This window comes from Schistocerca piceifrons, chromosome 11, assembly GCF_021461385.2.
Source record: "Schistocerca piceifrons isolate TAMUIC-IGC-003096 chromosome 11, iqSchPice1.1, whole genome shotgun sequence".
NCBI classification, from domain to species: domain Eukaryota; kingdom Metazoa; phylum Arthropoda; class Insecta; order Orthoptera; family Acrididae; genus Schistocerca; species Schistocerca piceifrons.
Genome location: NC_060148.1, coordinates 102501552 through 102527823, shown reverse-complemented (window position 1 = coordinate 102527823; position 26272 = coordinate 102501552). Strand labels below are relative to the sequence as shown.

The 26272-nt window shown below is 45.4% G+C and overlaps 1 protein-coding gene across 1 annotated transcript in view; it reads right to left on the bottom strand.

The window, feature by feature from the left end:
- The window catches only part of LOC124720429, a 130384-nt gene that overhangs the window by 59071 nt on the left and 45041 nt on the right, over window positions 1-26272 (bottom strand). The window contains exon 3 of the mRNA XM_047245778.1: window positions 4001-4159. Within this exon, the coding sequence (XP_047101734.1) occupies window positions 4001-4159 (159 nt within the window). The remainder of the gene's footprint in view (window positions 1-4000; window positions 4160-26272) is intronic.

The following is a 26272-nucleotide window of genomic DNA, read 5'->3' as shown; positions in this document are numbered from 1 at the left end:
CACACTGTCCGGCGAGTGCAGCAAGGTGGAGGTTCCCTGCTGTTTTGGCGTGGCATTATGTGGGGCGGACGTACGCCGCTGGTGGTCATGGAATGCGCCCTAACGGCTGTACAATACTTGAATACCCCTCTCCGACCGATAGCGCAACCAGATCCGTAGCATATTGGCGAGGCATTCGTCTTCATGGACGTCAATTCGCGCCCCCGTCGTGCACATCTTGTGAATGACTTCCTTCACGATAACGACATCGCGCGACTAGAGTGGCCAGACATGAACCCTATCGAACATGCCTGGGATAGAGTGAAATGTGCTGTTTATGAACGAGGAGACACACCAACCACTCTGAGGGATTTACGCCGAATCACCGTTGAGGAGTGGGACAATCTGGACCTACATTGCCTTCATAAACTTGTGGATAGTGTGCCACGAAGAATACAGGAATGCATCAATGCAAGAGGATATGTGCGCCATAGTAAAAATTGCTGTTTTGAGAAGCGCCACAGCGCGTAGTGTAAAGCAGTCGCGGTGGCGCCGCTGTGACAACCGCAGCTTTGGTGTCTCCCTCTGGTGGGAAAGGGGAAAGGTTGCCTGTTCCACGTGCATTTAAGGGGCGCTATGAGCTCGGAAGGGAGTCAGTCAGTCAGTCTGAGGCAGTTGGTCAGCCAGGGCAGTCTGTTAGTCTGGGCGAGTCTGGCCAGTTGGTCAGACAAGTTAGTCTGCGCCTGTCTCTCGTCCGCATTGGTGAGGGGGTCAGTGTCTGTCTGTCGTCCGGAGTGCCAGTATGCGTCAGGCCGCCAGCCTGCTCGAGTTTGTTCAGGTAATGGGCATTGGCGGTTGGATCGATCGGTTGGTCGGTCGCGCACTGAGACACGAGGTGACTACTGGTCCGTCTTGAGCGTCGGCGCATGTGAGGTCGCCACGTGAGTCCAGTGGGCCGCGACTTGTAGCGAGGGGTAGTGGCTTCGCGGTTCACACGAGAGCAACAGGAGTCAACCCACGACATCGGTCTGGCCAGGGCGAGCTGCGACGCCGTGAGACGGGAGATCGGCGGATCTTCCTGCGTCCGTTGAAGCGGCTGGCAGCGGACGGTTCGGGAGGGCGTTTTGGGGGTGCTGTGCCAGGTCTTGGCCAGAAATCGCACTTATTAGAAGTTAAGTGATTGGTGGTATGTTGTTTCAGTTACTTGCTAAATTCTGCTTGTGTTCTTGGTCAGTCTCTCGTCCCCAGCTCGCTCGTCTGTCTCTCGTCCGCATTTGTTAGGCAGTTGGAGTCTGTCTGTCTGACTGTCGGTCTGCCGTACGTTAATAGCTGCCTGTGTAATGTTTGTCGGATTCGGTGTTAACGAATTTATTGCTTAAAGGCCGAATTCTTGAAATATGTTTTTATCTTGCCTATCATCTTGCGAGGTGGTGTAAGTGTAATGTGGAGCATGTTGTACATTTTATGTAGTTCTGCATTTTATGGGTTTTATTTAAATAGTCATTTTAGGTTATACCATTTCCATCCCCCTTACGGAGGGCATAGTTTACGTGTTTGTGTGAGTTGTTAAAAAAATTTTGTTTAAAGTAATCTGGTGTGTTGCAGATTTGCACCAGTGTACTCTTTCAGAGGTTGTTGTAGGCGGTCATGACTACGGCCGTGTTGAAAGGGAGCAGGCAAGCTTCTCAGCCCGAAGGCTCATACTGTTAATATTGTTCTTTCTGCCTCTAAGTAGAATTGTAACTTGATATTGCGAAGGTGCTTTCTGACTATAATTTTAAATCTGTTTTGAAAAAAGCTTTTAGGAATAAAATTCACATTTGTTAAAAGTAATTTCATTTTTCATCAGTTACTTCCTGGCAACTACTTCCTCGCTCACCTAGTGTGACTAAATGTGTCAATGTTCTTGATGAATCGCTAATAAATAAAGTAAATTCTATAAGAAAATATTTTGAAAGTTAAATTTTACGGTTCATTGCTGGTAGCAGAGCGTGGTTACGATCCACGAACCTCTGGCTTATGCGCCCAGCACGCTTCCACAGCATGCATCAATGCAAGAGGACGTGCTTCTGGGTATTAGAGGTATCGGTGTGTACAGCAATCGGGACCACCACCTCTGAAGGTCTCGCTGTATGGTGATGCAATGTGTGGTTTTCATGAGCAATAAAAACGACGGGAATGATGTTTACGTTGATCTGTATTCCAATTTTCTTTACAGGTTCCGGAAATCTGCGAACTGAGGTGATGCAATTTTTTTTTATATATGTGTAGATTCTTTCTCAGAAAGGAAAGCACGCCGTGAAAGCTGTAGCGAGATAAGAGAGAGAAATGCTTGGACCTAAGAATTGATGAAATGTGTAGTGTCTTGCTTCTCTCTCGTCTTTATTGCGATGAAGTTGTGGCACTGCACTGTGGCACACTTCAGACGAAATAAGGTGTTTTACATTTCGCCGAATATATATTTTTTATATATCATACTCTTCAGAAAGATGTGCGCTATTTTTGAAAATTCGATTTGTTTAAATTTGTGGCGGTCTATCTCAAACTCTCGAGGGGGAGAGTGGGGAGCGGGAAGTCGCCTATATCACGTCTTGGCTCTGGTCCCAAAATATCGTAGATCCGGGGCTGAAGGTAAGTCTGACCTGTATTAGCGTCTTCTTGACATTGTTTCAGGTAACGTTAAATTAAATCTTTTGTGGATAAATGTTCATACATTGTAAGTGGACAATTTAATGAGGGCCGTTTTCTGTAGGTAGTATAAAACGTTACAAATCACTTGGTACGAGGGGTAGTAACAGCTGTAATCATGCATTTCGAACGATGAAAACGGCAGGAGATGAGTGAAAATGGTTTACTAATCGCGACTAGTTTCATGACATTACAGTGTTGTCTTCAGGTAACAAACCGTTGACATTCTAGTAAAAAAGTCCTTAAAATCTTCGTATGGGTGAAGAAAAGAAGTCTTCAGACTTGCTGAACAAGATTTTGCACAATTGTCAAGAAAAACACGACCAGTGGTATTGTAGAAAGGCGTTTCCCAGACATACGTGATACGTATTCTCAGGAAAAGCGGCCGTCTCGGAGGCAGGTCTTTCTACGGTTGATTTCGGCACACCAACACAAGACTCAGAGCACATTTATTACTTTATCAAGTTTTTTTCCGTAATAAATCACGTTCAGAAACAACAGGACCCTTCAAAAAGTCAGTTATAGAAGGAGAAATGACTTACACTACCCACCACTAATCCATACTGTACTACAGAAAGGAATTAGGTCTTTGACGTCATAGCCAGTAATGTAAATAAAATTAACATCAAACGCTGTCTGAAATCGTATCTGCTTGAGTTGTTAATAATCCTTGTGTGTGTGTGTGTGTGTGTGTGTGGGCACGTGCGTGTTGTTTTAGAGAGATGGGTGCGAGATGGACAATACAAAAAAAGTGTATTGAGACAGTTAAGAAGACAACCGCAGAAATGGTCAGCAAGTTGTCTTGTTTCTCGGCGAGAACATGCATTACAGCTGCAAAAGTGACTCTCTCCACATCGTAGCGAGAGGTCGAAATTACAGTGCACAGACCATGAAAGTAATTAAACTAAACTCTCACGAAAGGAGTTTTGTTACATTCCATGCAAGAAAGTATCCATAAACTTCAGCTGGTACGAGTAATGTGTTTTTCTCTGTTCATATCTCTAGTTCAAACTGACATCGTTTTCCTTACACATTAGCGTCTGCCTCCAGTTTCAGTTTCAGGATCTGATGATTTGCAGGAGCGGTGCTTAACGCCAGAAAGGCGTCAAACTGATTAATTTCGAACATATTCCTTTTCTTATTGCCGTTCCTCAAAGTCATCGTAAACGAGTTTCACAAAGCATGACATTAAATAAAACTATATGGAGCTGTTCTAGATGTTCCAGTATGAACAGCAGCCCTCTAAGTATCACTTTAATGGATATTTTGCATGCAGTTTGTCATCCACGCTTCTGAAGATACGCTCCGTCCAGAGTAGTGATTGGATACTTGCCGGAGGCACAGGCTTCTTGTTGATGCCCATGGGGTACCAGATGTACTCAAAGACGGCCGGGAAGTTAGTCAGCAAGTAGTCGAATGGCTTGGTGAAGGTCAGGTCGTAAAACTTAAGCCATCCACCAGTACTGCCCCACTTGTAAACGGTGATCTCCATCTGCAACGACACCACAGAAAATCATCAGAGAACTGTTCATGAAAACTTTCTCAGTGCAGCTCACTTGCAGACAATTTTAGAGGAAATTAAATGGGATCAAGTGCAAACATTTTCAGCTCTTTCAAAGGCACGCCAGATTGCGTACAGGGAGAAAGCAAATGCTAGGTTTAAAGAAATTGTTGTATCAATCTCTAAGCGAAGAGAAAAGATTTCCATTTCGATTATACTTTCTTAAACCAAGACACGGAAAGGTGTCTACTATTGTGCAGTTTCAGTTGTCTGCAGACATTCATCAGAAAGGAGATATGTAATAGATAATTCTCAGATATCCAAACTAAGTTGGAAGGAAAACGTATTTCACTCTGTAAAGGAATACTTTTCAATCATTCTAAGCCTTTCGTTAGCTGACTTGAATATTTGTTAGCTGCTGAAGAGAAAAATCTATTAACATCGAACTACATTAGAAGATTACTGATAGGGTTGCTTCACCGTGGTAAATACCTACGAGAAAGGGTAACAGACTGCTTCCTCGTGTTATATTAAGACCCACAAACGGTATTCATTGGGTCCAACAGATATGTCAACTGGTATACAGAACGAAGCTAAGACAGACACTTTATTGAAGTGAAATAAAATAGATGAACTAAAGTTAAGCAATATTGTACTACAGTAAAATAAATGTTGTGTGAATAGGGCCTCCCGTCGGGTAGACCGTTCGCCGGGTACAACTCTTCCGATCTGATGGCACTTCGGCGACTTGCGCATCGATGGGGATGAAATGATGATGGTCAGCACAACACAAGAACCAGTCCCTGAGCTGAGAAAATTTCCGACCCAGCTGGGGATCGAACGCAGGCCTTTAGGATTGACATTCTGTCACGCTGACCACTCAGTTACCGGGGGCGGACTGTAGTGTAGTAATACGAAATTGAGCAATAGTGTGCAATAACGATACCAGCATGATCTGCATTACAGACAAATATATCAATTTTGAGAATCCCTGTGTGAAAAAGTTTGCTTTGGGATAGAAAGTGTTCTCCAAACAAAATATTTAAGTTGCCATTAAAACATTCTCATGACCAGAATAAACAGAACACCTTGAACGACTAGAGAAAGTACATTCACATTCACAGGACATCTACATTAATTAATATGACCTCCATAGATGATAAACACTCCAGTCACCTCAGTTCAGCATGCATCCTGTTGCCTAGTAGCCACAGGGACTACGATGGGGCCTGATTCCTTCTTCCATGTGTGATGGCATCGACACGCTTAACCCGCGAATGGCGTCCTGTGGTGTAGGCATCATGCTGTATTCACCTGGTTCCAAAGTTCATCTGTTGTGGTTGGCATTGGATCACAGCACTGCCACCAAAAAGGCACGTGTTCGTGCAGCAGCGTACGGTCATGCATTGTCATACTGGAAAGCAGCATCTGGGGTGTTGTGCACAAAGGGTATGGCTGCAGGCCGCGGGATGTCATTCACGTAGGTCACATTGGTCACAGTGCCCTTGACACACTCCTGTCTCTGCGTCTAATCAGACTTCTCTATATGACCCTAATCTGTGGCGAAAACGTATTTACTCCACAGAATAATATAAAACCGAGAGAAGTAGATGAAGTTATAAGCAAATCGCCATTGCTCAGTACTTTAGCAATGACGATTAGACACAAAGTTCGGTTAATTTTATATGTTTTTGTTGCGTAAACTAATTTTTAATAAACAGTAGTTAGTGGAAAATTTGGAAAAAAGGTTTTCAAAGTATGTCATTAATGAAAATGAGCAACGGTTATCAGTTCTTCACCAGAACACGAATAATTAAATAGAAACTGAACTTTATACACGTGAGCAGTCTTGCGTAAGAATCAGTTACAGTACGATTGTCTATTGGCTGTGAATAGAAACTTATGTTACATTACTCACCGTAATACTGACTGTTGTAATTGTAGCAAGCAGGAAGATTGTGTGAATTTACTCACTGGTAAGGACTGTTGTAAATTGTGTCACAAGGTATAAATTAGAAACTACGCTTTGACAGTGAAATTCAGTGTCCACATTATGTAAAGTTTTACTAGAAATTTTTGATTATGAAAGTTACTCTATTTTCAGCAAATGAATTAATAATGGCTTTTGCACCATTCTATTTCTGACATTAGTCATACTACAGCCAAAGAGTTCATTATTACATAATTGTCCAAAAGTTTTCATAATCTAATAAATTATGTTAACTTCGTTTTCAGTTCACTTTGTGACTATCTCGGTTCGTACAAAGGGATACGATGGGTACTATGATACTTGGATAACGACGTATGAAAATTATTTATGTCACAATATGCACGAAAACAGCGTTATTTAAGCAATAAAATTCCAAGTACGCTGGTCAGCCTGTTACACTTCCAGTTATAAAAAGTCTAGGTCTGCTTCACTTTATGATGCCGTTAGTTTGTCGAGCGGCTTCATTCAGCGGTAAAATAGGGCACAGGTTGATCTTCTTGCCATACCATAGCCAATAACAAGGGCACACAGTACTCTTGATGTTATGCGAATTACTCTTGCTGCATTTGTGCTGTGCCCAATAAATGCCATACACATAACTTGCCCATATTAAACATCCGCCAAAACAACCATTTCAGTTTTCACTGCTCCGCACTTGGGAAACAGATTTTTTGCCTCCGCGCTTTTGCATAGCCACAACGGCGAATACACACAACCAACGACACCAATCGTCTGCTCGGAACTCCCAACTTCTCCTTCTTTTTGGCGCGCTCACACGCCCAGCGATAATGCATTTACAATTTATTACGCTCTTTGACAGTAGCTTTTCCCTGACTAGGTCAGCGTGTCTATTTACAAAATGTTAACGTTCCATGCGTATTATGTTTCTAAAATAACAAAGAACATTTGCAACTTGACAACATATTTACAAGAACAATATGCAGCACAGCTAATGATACATCGGAAAACACGTAGAAAACGTATGACCACACAGAGAGTTGTGGTGTTATACCCTGTACATGCACCAAATGTGGTTTGTGGTTGTAACCAACAGCACGCCACACCATAAGGCCTCGAACTGGGGCTGTATGCCTCGTGCGGATGCAGTCACTGTGACTCTGCTCCCCCTGTGTATGGTGAACCAAAATGGGGGCATCGTTCTCAAACAAACAGAACCTGCATTCGGCGGAAAACACTATATGATGCTATTCCTGTCCCCAGTGACGTCTTCCCATACACCATTGCTGTCTAGCATGTTTATACACGTTCGTCAATGGCAGGTGGAGAAGTGGACGACGCGCAAGTGTCACCCGTGCCGTAACAATACAAACGGCGACGGACTGTCACCCCTGGCAGTGTGCGGTGTGTTACACTGTTCCACTGTTGCGGCACAGCCGAAGAGCACACAGATCTGTCCTGGAATGCCATTTGGATGACGCGTCTATCTTCTCAGGGAGTTGGCTGGATTGTGTGACCTGGCCCATCTCGTCGTGTTCTGCACGCACCCGTTGCACTGCCGACACACTTGGTCCCACAAGAGCAGCAATCTCCCCGATGGACGCATCACATTCTCTCGTGCCAGTAATACACCCTCTTTCAAACTCGCTCATTTGACGGTACACTACGCGCATAAGCCTCTCAGCCATCCTGCACGTCTGCTCGAGTCACATTGACCCATTATCTTCGGTTTGCAGCGACAACGAGAGCCACAGGCGCATGTTACCGGTAGGTGGTGTTGCGCCGTGATGTCGATGTTGACCTCGAACCCCCGGGCCGACATTGTTCAAATGCTTACCACTTCTGCAAAAAAAAATGGTTCAAATGGCTCTGAGCACTATGGGACTTAACATCTTAGGTCTTCAGTCCGCTACAACTTAGAACTACTTAGACCTATCTAACCTAAGGACATCACACACATCCATACCCGAGGCAGGATTCGAACCTGCGACCGTAGCGGTCGCGCGGTTCCAGACTGTAGCTCCTAGAACCGCTCAGGCACACAGACCAGCCCACTTCTGCAGAGCGTACTAATGTACATGTGCTGTGAATATGAAACGTTGTATCTCCAGTCGTTTAAGGTATTCTGTTTTATTTCTGAACGTGGATGTAAATTATGGTGCTCATGTAACATTTCTAATATGTCTCTTTTAATTTTAAATACGTTTTCTCCTTTCCTTGATATGTTATTTTTCGTTTTCTACGAAATACTTCGGATTTTAATATTACAGGACTTTTATATCGTCTTGGAAATACATACACTTCACTGGTTAGAGATTGCATTGTTAAGAACACTACTGGCCATTAAATTTGCTACACCACGAAGATGACGTGCTACAGACGCGAAATTTAACCGACAGGAAGAAGATGCTGTGATAGGCAAATGATTAGCTTTTCAAAGCATTTACACAAGGTTGGCGCCGGTGCTGACATGAGGAAAGTTTCCAACCGATTTCTGATACGCAAACAGCAGTTGACTGGCGTTGCCTGGTGAAACGTTGTTGTGATGCCTCGTGTAAGGAGGATAAATGCGTACCATTACGTTTCCGACTTTTATAAAGGTCGGATTGTAGCCTATCGCGATTACCATTTATCGCGACATAGCTGCTCGCGTTGGTCGAGATCCAATGACTGTTAGCAGAATATGCAATCGGTGGATTGAGGAGGGTAATGCGGAACGCCGTGCTGGATCCCAACGGCCTCATATCACTAGCAGTCGAGATGACAGGCATCTTATTCGCACGGCTGTAACGGATCGTGCAGCCTCGTATCGATCCCCGAGTCTACTGATGGGGACATTTGCAAGACAACAACCATCTGCACGAACAGTTCGACGACGTCTGCAGCAGCATGGACTATCAGCTCGGAGACCGTGGCTGCGATTACCCTTGAGGCTGCATCACAGACAGGAGCGCCTGCGATGGTGTACTTAACGACGAACCAGGGTGCACGAGTGGCAAAACGTCATTTTTTCGGATGAATCCAGGTTCTGTTTACAGCATCATGATGGTCGCATCCGTGTTTGGCGACATCGCGGTGAACGCACATTGAAAGAGTCTATTTGTCATCGCCATACTGGAATATCACCCGGCGTGATGGTATGGGGTGCCATTGGTTACACGTATCAGTCACCTCTTGTTCGCATTGACGGCACTTTGAACAGTGGACGTTACATTTCAGATGTGTTACGACCCGTGGCTCTACCCTTTGTTCGATCGCAGCGATACCCTACATTTCAGCAGGATAATGCACGACCGCACGTTGCAGGTCATGTACGGGCCTCTCTGGATACAGAAAATGTTCGACTACTGCCCTGGCCAGCACATTCTCCAGATCTCTCACCAATTGAAAACATCTGGTCAATGGTGGCCGAGGAAGTGGCTCGTCACAATACGCCAGTCACTACTCTTGATGAACTGTGGTATCGTATTGAAGCTGCATGGGCAGCTGTACCTGTACAAGCCATCCAAGCTCTGTTTGATTCAATGCCCAGGCGTATCAAGGCCGTTATTACGGCCAGAGGTGGTTGTTCTGGGTACTGATTTCTCATGATCTATGCACCCAAATTGCGTGAAAATGTAATCACATGTAAGTTCTAGTATAATCTATTTGTCCAATTAACACCCGTTTATCATCTGCATTTCTTCTTGCTGTAGCAGTTTTAATGACCAGTAGTGTAGTAACCACTCGGCGATGTGAGTGCAGTAACCTCTGTGCATGTGCCTTATGCGATTGTTTTGTTGCTGCGTAACTAATGTTGTCAGAATGTCTGTGTTTGATTTGGTATGATGGTGCACTTCGATCCCACCCATCTATTTGTCACCAGTGCGCATGCCATGTAACGGGTGTGGGAGGAGATCTACAAGCCTGCCACCCGATGCCAGCCAGCGCAACCTCTAAGACATCTTGGTCAAAGACGTCGAGCGAGCAGCAACGGGCATGATGCATTCACCCCTTTGATGGAGGACACGAATAATCCACCACATCATCCACCGATTCCTGGACCCCTTAATAAGCTTGTGTCCCATCCCACTATATTCTGAAGATACCAGCGCAGTGAAATATTGAATTATAGAGCGTCATGGACATGTATTGATATAAAAAGGGAATTCACAATTTTGGAAATTTGTGGTGAGGTCTTATGGGACCAAACTGCTGAGGTCATCGGTCCCTAAGCCTACACACTACTTAAACTAGCTTAAACTAACTTACGCTATGGACGACACACACACCCATGCCCGAGGGAGATCTCCGACGGGAGAGCCGCACAGACCGTGACAACACGCCTTAAACCGCGTTGCTACCTCGCGCGGCCGGAATTTATAATTGCTGAAGGTACTGTCGAGCCATATTCTAAATTCATCGCAACTTTTTGCTGGATTATTCCAATCTCTGTCTTCTCTAAAGCTTCTACCCTCTCCATATCACCACAGAGCTAATCCCTGATGCCTTAACAAATTACCTAACTCTCTAAAGATCGCTCTAGTACCATGGAGTTTATCCCTGAAGCCTTAACAAATTACTTATCATCCTGTCCATTTTTTAATCAGTGTTTTCCAGATGTCTCTTTCTTCTTCCATTCTGCAGAGAACCTCCACAAACCTTATCTTATGTCCACCTAATTTTTAAGATTGTTGTTTAGTACCACATCGCAAATGTTTCAGTTATCTTCTTTTCGAGTCCTCTCTCGGGACTGTGTGTGTGTGTGTGTGTGTGTGTGTGTGTGTGGAGTCTTTAGCGTAAGGTAGTTCAAGTAGTGTATAAGTCTAGGGACTGATGAAATGGCTCTGAGCACAATGGGACTTAACTGCTAAGGTCATCAGTCCCCTAGAACTTAGAACTACTTAAACCTAACTAACCTAAGGACATCACACACATCCATGCCTGAGGCAGGATTCGAACCTGCGACCGTAGCGGTCGCGCGGTTCCAGACTGTAGCGCGTAGAACCGTTCGGCCACCCCGGGCGGCTAGGGAGTGATGACCTCAGCAGTTGGGTCCCATAGGAATTTCCACACATTTGAACGTTTATCTTCTGTTCCAGTTTTCCCACTGTCAAAGGTTCACTGCCATACAATTTTGTGCTCCAAAATTAAGTTTTCGTACATTTTTTCCAGAAATTAAGGCCTGTGTTTCAGTATACTTCTCCTGGCCAGGAATACCCTCTTCGCCTGTGCCAGTCTGCTTTTCATATTCTCCTTGCTCCATTTGTCATTGGTCTATTTTGCTTATTTTCCTTAACTTAGTATACACTTTAAGTTTCTCGCTATTCTTATTTCTGCTATTCATCATTACATTTGTCTTTTTCCTGTTTAGTCTCAGTCCATATTCTGTACTCATTAGTCTGCAACTCGTGGTCTTCTGGCTAGCATTGCTGCCTCTGGATCAAGGAGTCCCAGGTTCGATTCCTGGCTGGGTTGTGGGATTTTCTATGCCTGGGGACTGGATGTTTGTGTTGTCCTCAGCATTTCATCATCATCTGTCAAAGTGGCGAGATTGGACTGTGGAAAGATTGGGACTTCGTACAGGCGCTGATAACCGCACCATTGAGCACCCCACAACCAAACAGCATCATTATCATGTCAGATTGTTCATTTTATTCAACACATCCTGTGGTTTTTTCTCACTTTCTTTTGTGGCGGCGTTCGTAGCGACAAGCAATTCGCTGTAGAACGGCTTACGAAGTCACCGCCACACTTTTAATAGCGGGCCGACCGGTCCGCTGGAACAGTGAACAGAAAGATGAAAACCCAAACACTCTGATTAAATAAAAGTCGGTACTTATCTTTATTAACGAAGATACAGAACACAGTAGTGAACTCCGTGTCTACAGAAATCTGTCTAGTTCGAGTCGGAGCGGCTAGGTCAGCGTCGGCTGACGACAAACAACAACTCTGCTGCGATGAACACACAACTGACTAGCAAGTACACAATTCGGTGGCGAGTATACAACTGAGCGGCGAATACAGAACTGTCCTAGCGCTCGCGACTCCAGCGCTTAAGAAGCCAGAAGCCAGCGGTGGCGCGCGCAGACTTGCGGCGATTTCCTATCTCGCTGGCGCTGCTTATGCGGACGGCGTCCGGACTTTGATGCTGCCAACCTTTTGGCAGCGGGCTCGGGTGGCATTACTGGCTAGGATATAACACTCCTCCCCCCAAATCGCCGCACCGTCGTTGAATAATAACGTGGCGAGCGTCGACGGCGGGGGAGGGGTCTGGCCGCAGGCGTAGCAGAAGAGACCGGGGCGGAGACTGTTGTCGGTGGCAGTCCCCGGTCCGCACCCCAGCATTGGCTGCGCGGGGCCTCGGGAAACACCGACTGAAAACCGAGGTCAGGGTGCACGCCTGTGACCACGGGCGCAGCTTCTGGTACTGGACGCGACGGGGCGTCGGGACCCACGAAGAGAGGCAGCTGAGTGGGCGCCGGACAAGGCGCTGCGGTGTCAGACTCCTTGGGGGTGCCCGAGGAAAGCGGCTGCAGGACAGGCTGCACAGCCACCGCTTGGGAAGGCGGCCCGGCTGAGGGGTCGACGTCCATCAGCTCCGAAGGCGGTGGCGACTGAAGAGGGACCGCAGGCGCCGGAGCGACCATCTGGGGCGCTCCCGGATGAAGCTGCGCGGGAGGCATCAACGGGACGGGCTGTCGGCGTCTTAGCGGCGACGGCTGCTGCTGCTGCCCTGGGGGCGGCAGCGAAGTCGGAAGGCGCGGCTGGAACCCGCCGCGGACCAAATCTGTGGACAAAGAACAAGCGGCAGAATCCGGGCGGCCAGCGCGGCGCAACTGGTTCTGATGCCTCCTGTGCACCCCAGTAGCACCTTGAACAGTATAAAAACCGCGACCCTGGACACTTATCACGGTACCACGTTCCCAACGACGGCGACCGTGATAAACTCTGAAAAAAAACGGCGTCGTTGCGCTGAAAACGCGTGCGATGCTCAGAAGCGGCGGGTCGATCCGGGGGGTGCAACAACCGTAGTAGGGTGCGATGACGACGGCCGTGGAGAAGCTCCGCAGGCGAAGGGCCGTCGCGTGGCGTGGTCCGGAACGACGACAGGAACGTGATGAGGGCCTGCTGACGAGAGTGCGTAGCACGAAGGCGGTCCATATGATCCTTGAATGTCCGTACAAAACGTTCCGCTGCACCATTCGATTGAGGGTGGAACGGCGGAGTAAGAACATGGCGAATGCCATTGGCAGAACAAAAACTTTCAAATTCAGCAGAGGTAAATTGTGGACCATTGTCAGACACTGAAACTTCTGGAAGACCCTCAATACAAAAAATTGAAGTCAACGCCTGTATAGTTTGTGCAGACGTTGTAGACTGCATGGGCACAACAAACGGAAAATTACTAAATGCATCTATCACTATGAGCCAACGAGAATTCCAATATGGACCAGCGAAATCAATATGTACTCGCTGCCAGGGACCGGCAGGGCGTGCCCACTCAAAATAGCGTTGAGGCGGAGCAGCTTGGTGTTCGGCACACGTCGAACAATCTGTGGACATCTGCGTAATCTGCTTATCAATACCGATCCAAGTACAATGACGGCGGGCAAGCTGCTTGGTGCGGACCACTCCCCAATGACCTTGATGCAACAAGTCGAGGACCTTGGATTGGAGCACTTGGGGAACCACTACACGAAGCTGGTCATTCTCGGTGCGTAACAGCAAAACTCCGTGCGAAACAGACAACAGATGACGTTGCGGATAATAGCGACGAACCACAGGATCTGATATGTCCTTGGCTTTGGACGGCCAACCACGTTGAACAAAACGTAATAGTAAACTCAGATGAGGATCCGTAGCTGTCTCACGTGCCACCTGACGATAATCAATCGGAAAATCCCGGAGGGATTGATGCTCATCGGAGTCAATCTGATGGCAAGAGTCGTCAGAGGAATCGAAGACATCATCCGCAGCAATCGGCAATCTAGAAAGCGCGTCAGCATTTGCATGCTGAGCTGTAGGGCGATACAGTATCTCATACTGGTATTGTGATAACAAAAGAGCCCAACGTTGTAGTCTCTGAGCTGTCCGCTGAGGAACTGGTTTAGACGGATGAAACAGTGACGTCAGGGGCTTGTGATCTGTTACTAAATAGAATGGTCTACCATAGAGGTAGTGATGGAATTTTGTGACACCGAACACAATAGCCAACGCTTCCTTGTCCAATTGGCTATAATTACACTGAGCTTTGTTTAGCAATTTAGATGCGAATGCAATAGGACGTTCGGTGTTACCGACTCGGTGAGACAACACAGCACCGAGGCCGAAAGAAGAGGCATCACAAGTTAACACCAGAGGCTTGTTAGGGTCGTAATGGACCAGACAACGATCATTCAATAAAGCCTCTTTAAGCTGCTGAAAGGCTGATTGGCAATCAGCTGACCACACAAACGGAACATTCTTACGGCGGAGACGATGCAACGGTGCAGCAATCTGTGATGCATTAGGTATAAACCTAATATAATACTTCAATTTGCCAAGAACTGCTTGCAATTCATGCAGATTGCGAGGGGTGGGAAAATCACGAATAGCTGCTAAATGTGACTGGGAGGGATGAATGCCTTGAGCATTAATAACATGTCCCAGATACCCCAGCTCCGTAAGGAAAAATGAACATTTATCGATGTTGCAACGTAGGCCTGCCTGAGACAACACTGTAAACAAACACTCCAAATTACGGAAATGTTCAGCAGGCGTCCGACCGGACACAACAATATCGTCTAAATAGTTGCAACACGATGGCACATTAGCCAGAAGTTGTGACAAAAAACGCTGAAAAACAGCTGGAGCTGACGCACAACCAAAAGGCAAACGCAGAAAACGGAACAACCCCAACGACGTGTTTATGACAAAATACTGTTGTGATTGCTCGTCGAGGGGCAATTGCAAATATGCTTCACGGAGATCAATTTTGGAAAAGAAACGAGCTTCCCCTAACTTATCCATCAGCTCGTCCGGTCTAGGCAAAGGAAAAGAATCAATGACAGTCTGAGGATTAACGGTGGACTTAAAATCAGCACACAAACGTAACTTGCCAGACGGTTTCTTTATAATAACTAAGGGAGAAGCCCACTGGCTCGCTGAAACGGGTTGAATAACACCGTTGTTTTGCCAACGACGAAGTTCATCTTCTACAGGTGCCCGGAGGGCGTGAGGCACTGGACGAGCACGACAAAATCGAGGCTGAGCATTATCCTTTAACGTAATATGAGCGGCAAAGTTCGCAGCACAACCTAGTTCGTCTTTAAATATGTCACTGTATCGTTTACACAAATCGGTTATGCTGTCTTGAGGAACAACAACAGAATTAATTTGCAACACATTGTCTTGGATAGACAGGCCAAACAAGTCAAAACAGTCTAATCCGAAAATGTTTACACTGTCTGTAGCGCGGAGCACTGTGAATGAAACTGTTTTTGTATTGCCACGGAATGTGGCTGGCACGCTACATACACCTAACACAGGAATTTGTTCTCCACTATAAGTAGCCAAAGAATGTTTTGCCGCTGAAAGTTTAGGGCGGCCGATAGCCGCATACGTAGCACTATTTATGAGAGTCACAGACGCACCAGTGTCTAATTGAAAATTGAAGGTCTTATCCTGGATGCGTAGCTTCACAAATAGTTTATTACACTGTCTCTGGATCGGTGCAGTGGAGGCAGAAGACACAAAATCAGCGCGTTTAGCGCGTATTCGCTGCTTACGACAACTCGTGGGTTGGGCGGGTGGAACAACAACTCCCGCTTCACTTGCAGTCTGTACATTACGTTTTACAGCGTTTGAATTACGCTTGGGTCGCATAGCAGAGGGCTGGGTGGGTGGCTTATTGCGAACAAGTTTATTACCCACACGAACCGTGGAAGAGTCTTTAAACGCGACCTTCTGGGCGGGCTGGCTTTGAAGAACATGAATATCCATGGGCTGGGCAGCACTAGAATTGTTCTTGCGTTTACGCAAACAAACAGTCTGGATGTGTCCTTTCCTGTGACAAAAGTGACAAACCGCGTTTCTTAACGGGCAACGTTCACGAGGATGAACAAGAACACACTTAGGGCAAGACTTAACTCTATCATTTTGCACACGCGGCTGACGAATGTGTTTAACATGACGCGGCCGGCTAGTGTTTACAGGCTGACTCTGCCGGTGGGGCCGCGGGCGTGACATAACTTGCTTAGCACAGGCAATTTGAGAAATACATGGCTGATCTAACTCACACTCAGCATAGTCAAAAGTATCCTGGGCTTCAATGATGTTCATCACAGTCTCTAATGACGGGTCAGGCAACTTTAAGATAGCAGCACGAATACGAGAATCTGCAATGTTTTGAGTAATAGCGTCTCGTAACATGACATCACTGTAGGAAGCTCCACACACACAATTAAATCGGCACTGACGGGTGAGGCCCCGTAAATCTGTTAACCACTGTTTATTAGATTGATGTGGCAGTTTCTTTAATCTGAAGAACTTGAATCTGGCTGCTGCCACACGAACTCGCGACTCGAAATACTCAGCAAGCTTGTGAACAACAACGTCATAGTCTAAAGCTTCTGGCTGGCATTGCGGGAACAACTTACAAAGTAGTCGATAGACTTCCACGCCTGCAGTGGAAATTAAATAAAGCTGCCGCTCAGTACCCGTGATTTTGTAGACTGTCATGTGCGCCTGCAACTGCGCGAAATATTCTCGCCATTCTTCTCGTGATGCATCAAAAGCACGGAAAGGTGGTGCTGCCTGTGCTTGTTCCTTTTGTGTCGGAGGATTAGCCGCTTGTTTGGCGATTGCTTCCACCAGACTTTGTATTTGCCAGACTTTGTAACAAGATCAACTTTTATAAGTCGGCAGACATAGTGAACACAAATTAAACCATCCCCCAAAATTTTATCGCTATAATTAGTATAACCAGAAACAAGTTGAACCAGCCCTGCACACGAGTTCGGAAGTCCTCGTCGCCAGTTTTGTGGTGGCGTTCGTACCGACAAGCAATTCGCTGTAGAACGGCTTACGAAGTCACCGCCACACTTTTAATAGCGGGCCGACCGGTCTGCTGGAACAGTGAACAGAAAGATGAAAACCCAAACACTCTGATTAAATAAAAGTCGGTACCTATCTTTATTAACGAAGATACAGAAACACAGTAGTGAACTCCGTGTCTACAGAAATCTGTCTAGTTCGAGTCGGAGCGGCTAGGTCAGCGTCGGCTGACGACAAACAACAACTCTGCTGCGATGAACACACAACTGACTAGCAAGTACACAATTCGGGGGCGAGTATACAAGTGAGCGGCGAATACAGAACTGTCCTAGCGCTCGCGACTCCAGCGCTTAAGAAGCCAGAAGCCAGCGGTGGCGCGCGCAGACTTGCGGCGATTTCCTGTCTCGCTGGCGCTGCTTATGCGGACGGCGTCCGGACTTTGATGCTGCCAACCTTTTGGCAGCGGGCTCGGGTGGCATTACTGGCTAGGATATAACACTTTCATCCAGATAGCAATACCATCAGCGAATTTTATCATTGGTATAATTTCACCATGAACTTTAATCTTACTCTTTAACCTTCCTTTTATTTCCTTCATTGCTTCTTCGATGTATAGATTGAACAATAGGGCTGAAAGACTGCATCCCTATCTTAATTCCTTTCTTATCCTATTGTACACTCGTGGTTTATGTACATATTGTATGTCACTCGTCTTTCCCTGTAGCTTCCTGTTACTTTTCTCTAAACTTCGAACATCTTGCATCATTTCACATAATCGATTTTCTAGATTGACAAATCCTATGAGCGTTATCTTGATTATACTTCAGTCTTGCTTCCACTATCAAGCCCAAAAGCAGAACTGCCTCTCTGGTGATCTACGTTTCCCAAACCAAAACTGATCGTCATCTACCAGATCGTCAATGTTCTTTTCCATTCTTTTGTATGTTGTTCATACCATCAGGTTGTATGCACAAGATGCATTTCCCTATTCAGATTTTCTAGCTACCCTACCATGTTCAAACTTCCGGCATTCGACGCCCTAACACGTAGAACGTTATCCTTTCGTTGATTATTCCGTATTTTTCTCATAATCATCTCTCCCTTGACATACCCTCCTGGAGTCCTGAATGGGGGACTTCAAATGACTCTGAGCACTATGGGACTTAACTTCTGAAGTCATCAGTCCCCTAGAACTTAGAACTATTTAACACTAAGGAACCTAAGGGCATCACACACATCCATGCCCGAGGCAGGATTCGAACCTGCGACCGTAGCGGTCGCTCGGTTCCAGACTGCAGCGCCTAGAACCGCACGGTCACTCCTGCCGGCAGTTCGGTATTACATTTGAATTTTTTTTTCTTGAAAATCGCATTGCACATGAGGAATTCCTCGTCGAAAACTTAAGAATTCCTTGGATGTGAGGATACAATTGCAGCGCCTTTTTTCGTTAGAACGAATATGGTATCTGTGAGCTGTGGCAACGTGTGGTTAAACCTCTCTACATAGCGAGTAGAAGAGGAAGTGCTCGTTAACACAGGTAGCACAGGACAGGTGGCGTGCCCGCAAACTACGAGCAGCACTGTCGCTTGAGGAATGAGAACCGTCGTGGTGCGTTTCTGTATAGGACCGTGTACTTTGTGTGCTTACTTTGTGGTCTTGCTAACGGTGTTGTGTCGGAAACGTTGAAGAGATCCAGTCTCCTGTTATGACTTCTCTCTATCCGTATTGAAATAAGGAGAAGAAGGAATAAATCTACATGTTAGTTGCAGCGTACAGACCCAGTTACAGAGAAAATAAAGGAAATATGTTTCAGATATTTGAAGAACGGAGCTGAATTTTTAAAATCAGTGACAACAGTTCCTCCAAATGACAGAGATATGAGTCGAAACTGATTAGTGTGCGGCTCATGATTCGCAGGGGAACTTCTTACAAGAACGAAAATGTTTATCGTCGGCGGTAAACAAGTTGAAATTACGTGACAAAAAACATAGTCTCTAAAAGCCGGGGTTGTTCCCCGGTTATTTCCTAGTTTACCGTAATATCTTTTTAAGATATTACTGAAAAGAAAATTGCCAGTAAAGCACTCACAAAAAGACCAGAATATTGTAAAGCAGAGAAAGTTGTGATGTGCGCCAGTGTTTCTTCAGTCGAGGAAAATATACAAAACAAATCAATGCCGGACGCAACTATAATTTCAGTAAAAAGAACACTCACGTGTAAGAAACTGGAAATTGTGTGATTACGTGAGAATATGGGAACAGAGAATTCCAAAATAACTCTACTGCAAAAGCTGCTCACTTCTTAAAAGCATAAGACGAGGGAATGAGACCTTGTACAATTTATATCATTCTAAACTCAGTAAGAAGCATAGCTGACACATGGTAAGTGATAAATAATAGCTCACTTTAGTATGATAATGTATTTGTTATTGACGTCCTACTTTTGAAAACTAAGTCGTCCAAAGGATACATATATTGCTTTTAGCACGGATTGTTGCCACTTCCTTACGAAATAACTCAGAAATTTACTAAACAGTCTCAAATAGGCAAACGTAATTAATACATATTCGTTGGAAGCAACTGGGAATTATTACAAGATAAAAATAAACGCATAGGTATGCTGCTTTTTCACGAAAATAAGTTCCAAGAAAAACTGCCATTCAGTTGAACTTGGCTGAAAATGCACTATTCCGTTAATTTAGGGAAATATAATCCAGACAATTCTAAGGGTAAACTTTCAAATCACGCCTTTCTGCTCCGTAGCTCGAATCAACTTTTCGCAGTGTATGTAAGCCGTAACACAACTTCTCGAGCAACGTGGAACAAGAATTAGTGTATTGTCTTCTGATGACAGTCATCCGAATAAAAAGGTCTGGTGGTGTCTTGGAACTGATGGCATAAAAAATAACGTGTTTTATACCAAATCCATTTGACGAAATCAGAACGTGGTAATTTTCACACACCATTTATGTAATAAAATGCGTAAGAAATAATTTTTGTGATAAAAGAAATATACTCCTTAATGACGAGTGCATCACTCATAACTTTGTCAAGGAACTGATCGCAAGGATAATTGTCCTGAATTCATGAAATTGATAATTTGCCACAAATTAACTTGAATTCAGTTGCATCTGATGCCATTTCTACGAAGCAACTTTAAGATTAGCTTTGCATTGCTCAGTAACTCAGTAGCCAATGGCAAAATATTGTCGAGGGTAAAATAAGCCACGAGATTAGATGGCATCGAATCAACAAATCTAAACTGATTAATCGTTACATAAAGGCCTCCAAAAATCAAAAATGTCGAACTCTTCCTGGAAACTAATCAAAACCACCTGGCAACTGATGTCCGCTGAGGTACGTTAATTAAACCAACATATTTTGCATTCAATTATATAAGATCCGGTTCGTTAACCGTGTTCGTGCATTGAAATTGCCATGGGTTACAAGCGGAGCAGCTAACATCTCGGGGCAGAATCGGTCAATTAGACGAGTCAACACACTTTCTCTTCTTCTCCCTATGCCCTCTCGTGGCAGAACCGGTCAACTAGAGGAGTCAACACACTTTCTCTTCTTCTTCCTATGCTCTCTCGCGGCGGAACCGGTCAACTAGAGGAGTCAACACACTTTCTCTTCTTCTCCCTATGCTCTCTCGCAGCAGAACCGGTCAACTAGAGGAATCAACACACTTTCTCTTCTTCTTCCTATGCCCTCTCGCGGCAGAACCGGTCAACTAGAGGAGTCAACACACTTTCTCTTCTACTCGCCATGCTCTCTGGTATCCACAACGCTGCTTGTTTGGAGAGTGCAGCGCGGGGCAGTAGTGGGCTGTCGTTTGGAGTTGGCCGGAGCCGTTAAAGACGCCGTGCTACATTACAGAGGCGCCGCAGTAAGTGCTCAGGCTGTGTACGTGAATAATGCTTAATGTCGACGCTAGTGTTGGAAACGTCATCCCAGAGTGAACAGTTTCAGAACCCTAAGTGTTATTAGAATCTTGCAGCACGAGTTCATTATTCTGAAAGGGGATGAATAAAAAAAAAATTTTACGTGCTAGTGTGCTGTGCTTTCACAATTTTATCGAACGATTATCAAACAATCTGCATGCAACCTGAAGAAAGAAGAGGTACAAGCTATGAAGAGGCTTAAGGCCGACAGTAGTATATTGTTACTGCCTGCCGATAAGGGAAATGCAACCGTCGTAATGAACACCGAAGATTATGAGCTGAAGATCCGGGACCTCTTAGGTCCCACGACGTACCGAAAACTAAGCGCATATCCGACGCAGCGTACCACATGGAACATGGATTGGTTAATCAAGGCATCTTCTCTGCCGGCGTACGTACAGAGGAAGCTGCGAAACACAGAAGTTCTACTGTCTCGTCTGTATGGATAACTTTCCACTGCCGGCCAGAGTTGCCGAGTGGTTCTAGGCGCTACAGTCAGGAACCGCGCGACCGCTACGCTCGCAGGCTCGAATCCTGCCTCGGGAATGGATGTGTGTGATGTCCTTAGGTTAGTTAGGTTTAAGTAGTTCTAAGTTCTAGGGGACTGATGACCTTAGAAGAAGTTAAGTCTCATAGTGCTCAGAGCCATTTGAACCATTTAACTTTCAACTGAGACCTATTGTTAGCGGTCCTGGGTGACCGACGTATAAACTGGCGAAAAACTTGGCATCTCTGCTCCAGCCGCAAGTGGTGAAGACTGACACATACATAAAGGACTCAGGACAAAAAAATGGCTCTGAGCGCTATGGGACTTAACATCTGAGGTCATCTGTCCTCTAGAACTTAGAACTAGTTAAAGCTAACTAACCTAAGAACATCACACACATCCATGCCCGAGGCAGGATTCGAACCTGCGACCGTAGCGCCTAGAACCGCTCGGTCACACCGGCCGGCGACTCAGGACATTTCATTAAGAAGCTGAAGAAACTAAAACATGCACCGAACGACATCCTGGTCAGATACGATGTTGTTTCTTTGTTTACTCTCTGGAGCACTTCAGTCCCATTTTCACGCAGGACGTCGCCAAGCTCTTTCATGCGTGTCTCACCGCGAGCTATTTCACGTGGAGTGGCAACCTCTATGAACAGCAGCAACGAGTCGCCGTGGGTAGCCATCTTAGTTCAGTGGTGGCCAGCTTCTTCATGGAACATTTCGAAGCACAGGCACTAGATTGGCGCCCTGTAAAGTGCGGTACAGACACGTAGATCATACCTTTGATGCGCGGAACCATGGTTACAAACAGCTTCCTAAGACACTTTAACAGCCTCCACGCCAGCATAAAATTTACCAGGGAAGCAGAAAAGGACAAAAACCTACCATATCTAGACGTGCTGGGCACAAGCGACGGTGGAAACGTGGGAGACGAGGTGTATCGAAAATTGACGCTCACGGACCGCTACCTGCACAAACTGTCTAACCACCACCCTAGCCAGAAAAGAGGCACGATTAATACACATTCCTAGAGTGAGGGACAGTATCGGCCGTATATTGCGCAAACACGGCGTAAAGACTATTTACGTACCGACAAAGAAGATCACAGAGTGTCTGAAATCGGCAAAGGAGAAAGGACCCACTTGCAATGTCGGGAATATACTGCATACGGTGCACATGCAGAAAAGTTTATGTCGGAATGAGTGGACGATCAGTCAACACCAGGAGCACACGACATAAGCGACATTGCAGGCTCGGAAAGAAATCGGCCGTGGCAGATCTCGCGCTGTATGAGACCGACCACGTAGTACAGTTAGCCAACACGGAAGTTCTGGCTGTAGAGAAGAACTATCACACCCGCTTGTTCACAGAAGCTGTGGAAATACACAAACACGAGAATAGCTTCAGCAAGAAAGAAGAAAGCATCAAGGTAGGCGGATTCTGGACTCTCGTGCTGCAGCGATGTCGGGAAAAATCATCAGACAAACGTCGGCCAAAGAACCCGAGACAGAAGACCACAGGCAGTTTGTAAATTTGATTAATTAGCCTACAGGTCGTCGTCCAAAAGGAGAGGTGCTGTTCTTAGAGAAATGGGGCAAAAAAAAGGAGGAATCGCAAGAAGCTGTAAAATTGCTTTACAGGAAGGACAAGTCTCACACCTTAATGTCTTTTCACGACCGTGGACTGTCAAATTAAGTACAATGGTTTTCGTCACTTAAAACTTCTGAGCTAATACGCCGTGCTAGATATATAAAACTTTCTCCTAACATTTCCTCTCCGACTCCCTTGGCTGGGTGGCTCTTAGTCCGGCTGTGGCCGATTTGTTTACAGGGAATTTTGAGCAATGGGCGTTGCACACTGCCAGTAAAGGACCAGCACCGTGGTACCGTTACGCCGACGATACTTTCGTAGTGTGAACGCACGGTGCAGAGGAATTCTATGCCTTCCTGAGACATCTCAAGAGTATCAACTCGAAACTACAATTTAGTACGGAGACGGAGAATAATGGCCAACTGACTTGCTCGCGTGTGTCTCTTATCAAGTGAGGATACGGGACGTTGCGCTATAGGGTGCACGAAAAAGCCACGCACACTGACCATTACCTGCACAAAGATTCTGACCACCACCCCAACCAAAAAGAGGTATGATTAAAACCTTGGTGGTCAGGGTGGACAAAACTTGTGAACCGACTTATTTAAAAGATGTGCTTGAAATCTACGGTCGACATTCAAGAAAGATGGTTATTGGAACATGGAGATATATTGAGCACTTCGCAATAGGGAGAGAATCAGGATGGACGAGGACCAACGGTCACCCAAAGGGAAAGATTTCCTTCCGTTCATCAGTATGATTACAGATCGCATTGGGAAAGTGCTGAGCAAGTATAGTTTGCAAATTGGGTCTGTTGATAAAATAACGATATTTCTTCCAAAAATGTCGATAAATATAGGCGATATTTATTCCACGATATATAGACATCAAAATGGCGATATCAAGTGCCGATGTGTGAAGGACTCTCACTGCTTTTGAGCTATCCTGACATCCAGTCTCTCTCTTTGACGGTGTGAAGCAAGCATATGTGATACACGAGAAGAAGTATGTCCGGGGGGGGGGGGGGGGATGTTTGCAGTGTGGGGGAAATGGAATAACAAGATTTCCAATGTGAAGAAACAGCACACTAGTTGCATTAAAAAACAATTTTTAACACAACTAGTGTGTTGTTTCTTCACATCGGCATTCTAAAACAGTTGCTGAAAAGGATGAACAAAAATATAAAAGCCGTGCGGGATTAGCCGAGCGGTCTATTTCGCAGCAGTCGTGGACTGAGCGGCTGGTCCCGGCGGAGGTTCGAGTCTTCCCTCGGGCACGGGTGTGTGTGTTTGGCCTTAGGATAATTTAGGTTAACTAGTGTGTAAGCTTAGGGACTGATGACCTTAGCACTTAAGTCCCGTAAAATTTCACACATATTTGCACATTGGAAAAATATAAATGACTAGATTGGTCTCTGCGGTGGGCAGATACGTGTGAGGGGAAATGTTGACGGAACCGGCGCTTGGCGCTACCAACAGAAACTGTAGCTTTCAGCTCCAGCACGTGGTTTTGACACAAGTGCTACGTCGCTGGCGTTGGCAGAAATGAAAAAAGAAAAGCATGGAAGCCGACATGAAGTGTTCCGGACAAATCCGATGCGTGACGAAACGGAACGAAGGATCCATCTGACGCCTCATATTGTTCCACTTACTTGCAGTTACCATTGTTAGCAAAGGGTTATCACCAGGCGTGACCAATTCTTGGTCGAAGGGGGATAGGAAGGCTGATAGTTTGTATCTAGTAATAAATCAATACTTATAATTAGAGCTCTAAGAGCGGCAGCATATATGCTATGTGAAGCCGGTACGTCAGTATTTTTAGTCGTGTATATAAATCAATACTTTTTCTCGGTGTATTGAGAGCCGTATTGTTACTTTCTTAAATATTGATATATCAGACTTCTGATATTTTTAAAAATACCAACAATCCTGATGGAAACTGCCTTCAGACCCACCAGTAAAATAAAAGGATGTTTAAGATCGACAAAAGATATACGACATCCTTTGACTACACCCTGTGTATATCAAATTCCTTGTAATTGGGGTCGGGTTTATATAGGTAACAGAAGGAAGTTTCACAAGCTGCTGCATAGTCACTAATGTAAACAGTGATCCAAGTACTGTCTAATGTTTTTTATTCCATTCTTTGACCACGATACAAAGTCTTTCGACAGTGACCGATTTCAATCAGTAATGACTAGTGGGCAGTCTATCTTTCAAAACAATACAGTGCTTCCTATCACGATATACTCTGATACAAACTGGGAATGTACAGATAAAATAAGGTAAAGCGTACCTGTTCTACACCGTGTCCTAATGTGTTAAAACCGTAATGGCATCATCAAAACATGTAAATACACTCAGCAAAGCATCGTCACGTAGAATTAAAGTATGGTGTAAAATAGGCCACATCGTCCACACAGTCTGATCTCACATTGCTTGCCTTTTACCTGTGGGGTCATTTAAAGCAGCTCGTATATGCAGAGAAAATAAAAAACTGATTATCATCTCGAAGAACGCACTGAAGAAACGTGTGCCAACATCTCTGCAGAAATCCTTCTGCGAGTGCATGACGATAGGATTCAGCGCCTTGAAATGAGCGTTGACCGAAAGCGACAACGTGCTGAACACATTCAGTGACTGTTTTTTTATGGAGAACAGTCCCCCTCGTAATGCCAAGAAAAATGTGTTATAACTTTAGAACCATAACTGCTACTTCGAATTTGTTTGTAGGAATGTGCCTGTCGGAAAATGCTGATGTTATTTGATATATCACGTAACCGTCTTTCCACTTAAGAATACCGACTTCGATTCAAAATAGCAGATTGCAAGATGGCGCCCATGTTGTGTATGTACAGCAAAGGAGAGATCACCTCACCATACCTTAGCGCAATGTTCAGGTCTCCCCATTCCTGCAGGGTTTTCGACATAGAAGGGTGTACTGCGTCTTCTGACCCGCCCTGCACTTCCAGAGTCCTCCTCCTTCTGCTCCTGTTTTATCATGGTCTTAATCAGAAAAGCAATAAAATGATCAGAGCCACAGTCTATTCCTGTTTTTAACCTTACATCTTGCACCTGAATTACCCGGTGCCTCAGAACTCTTACACATTCTGTAA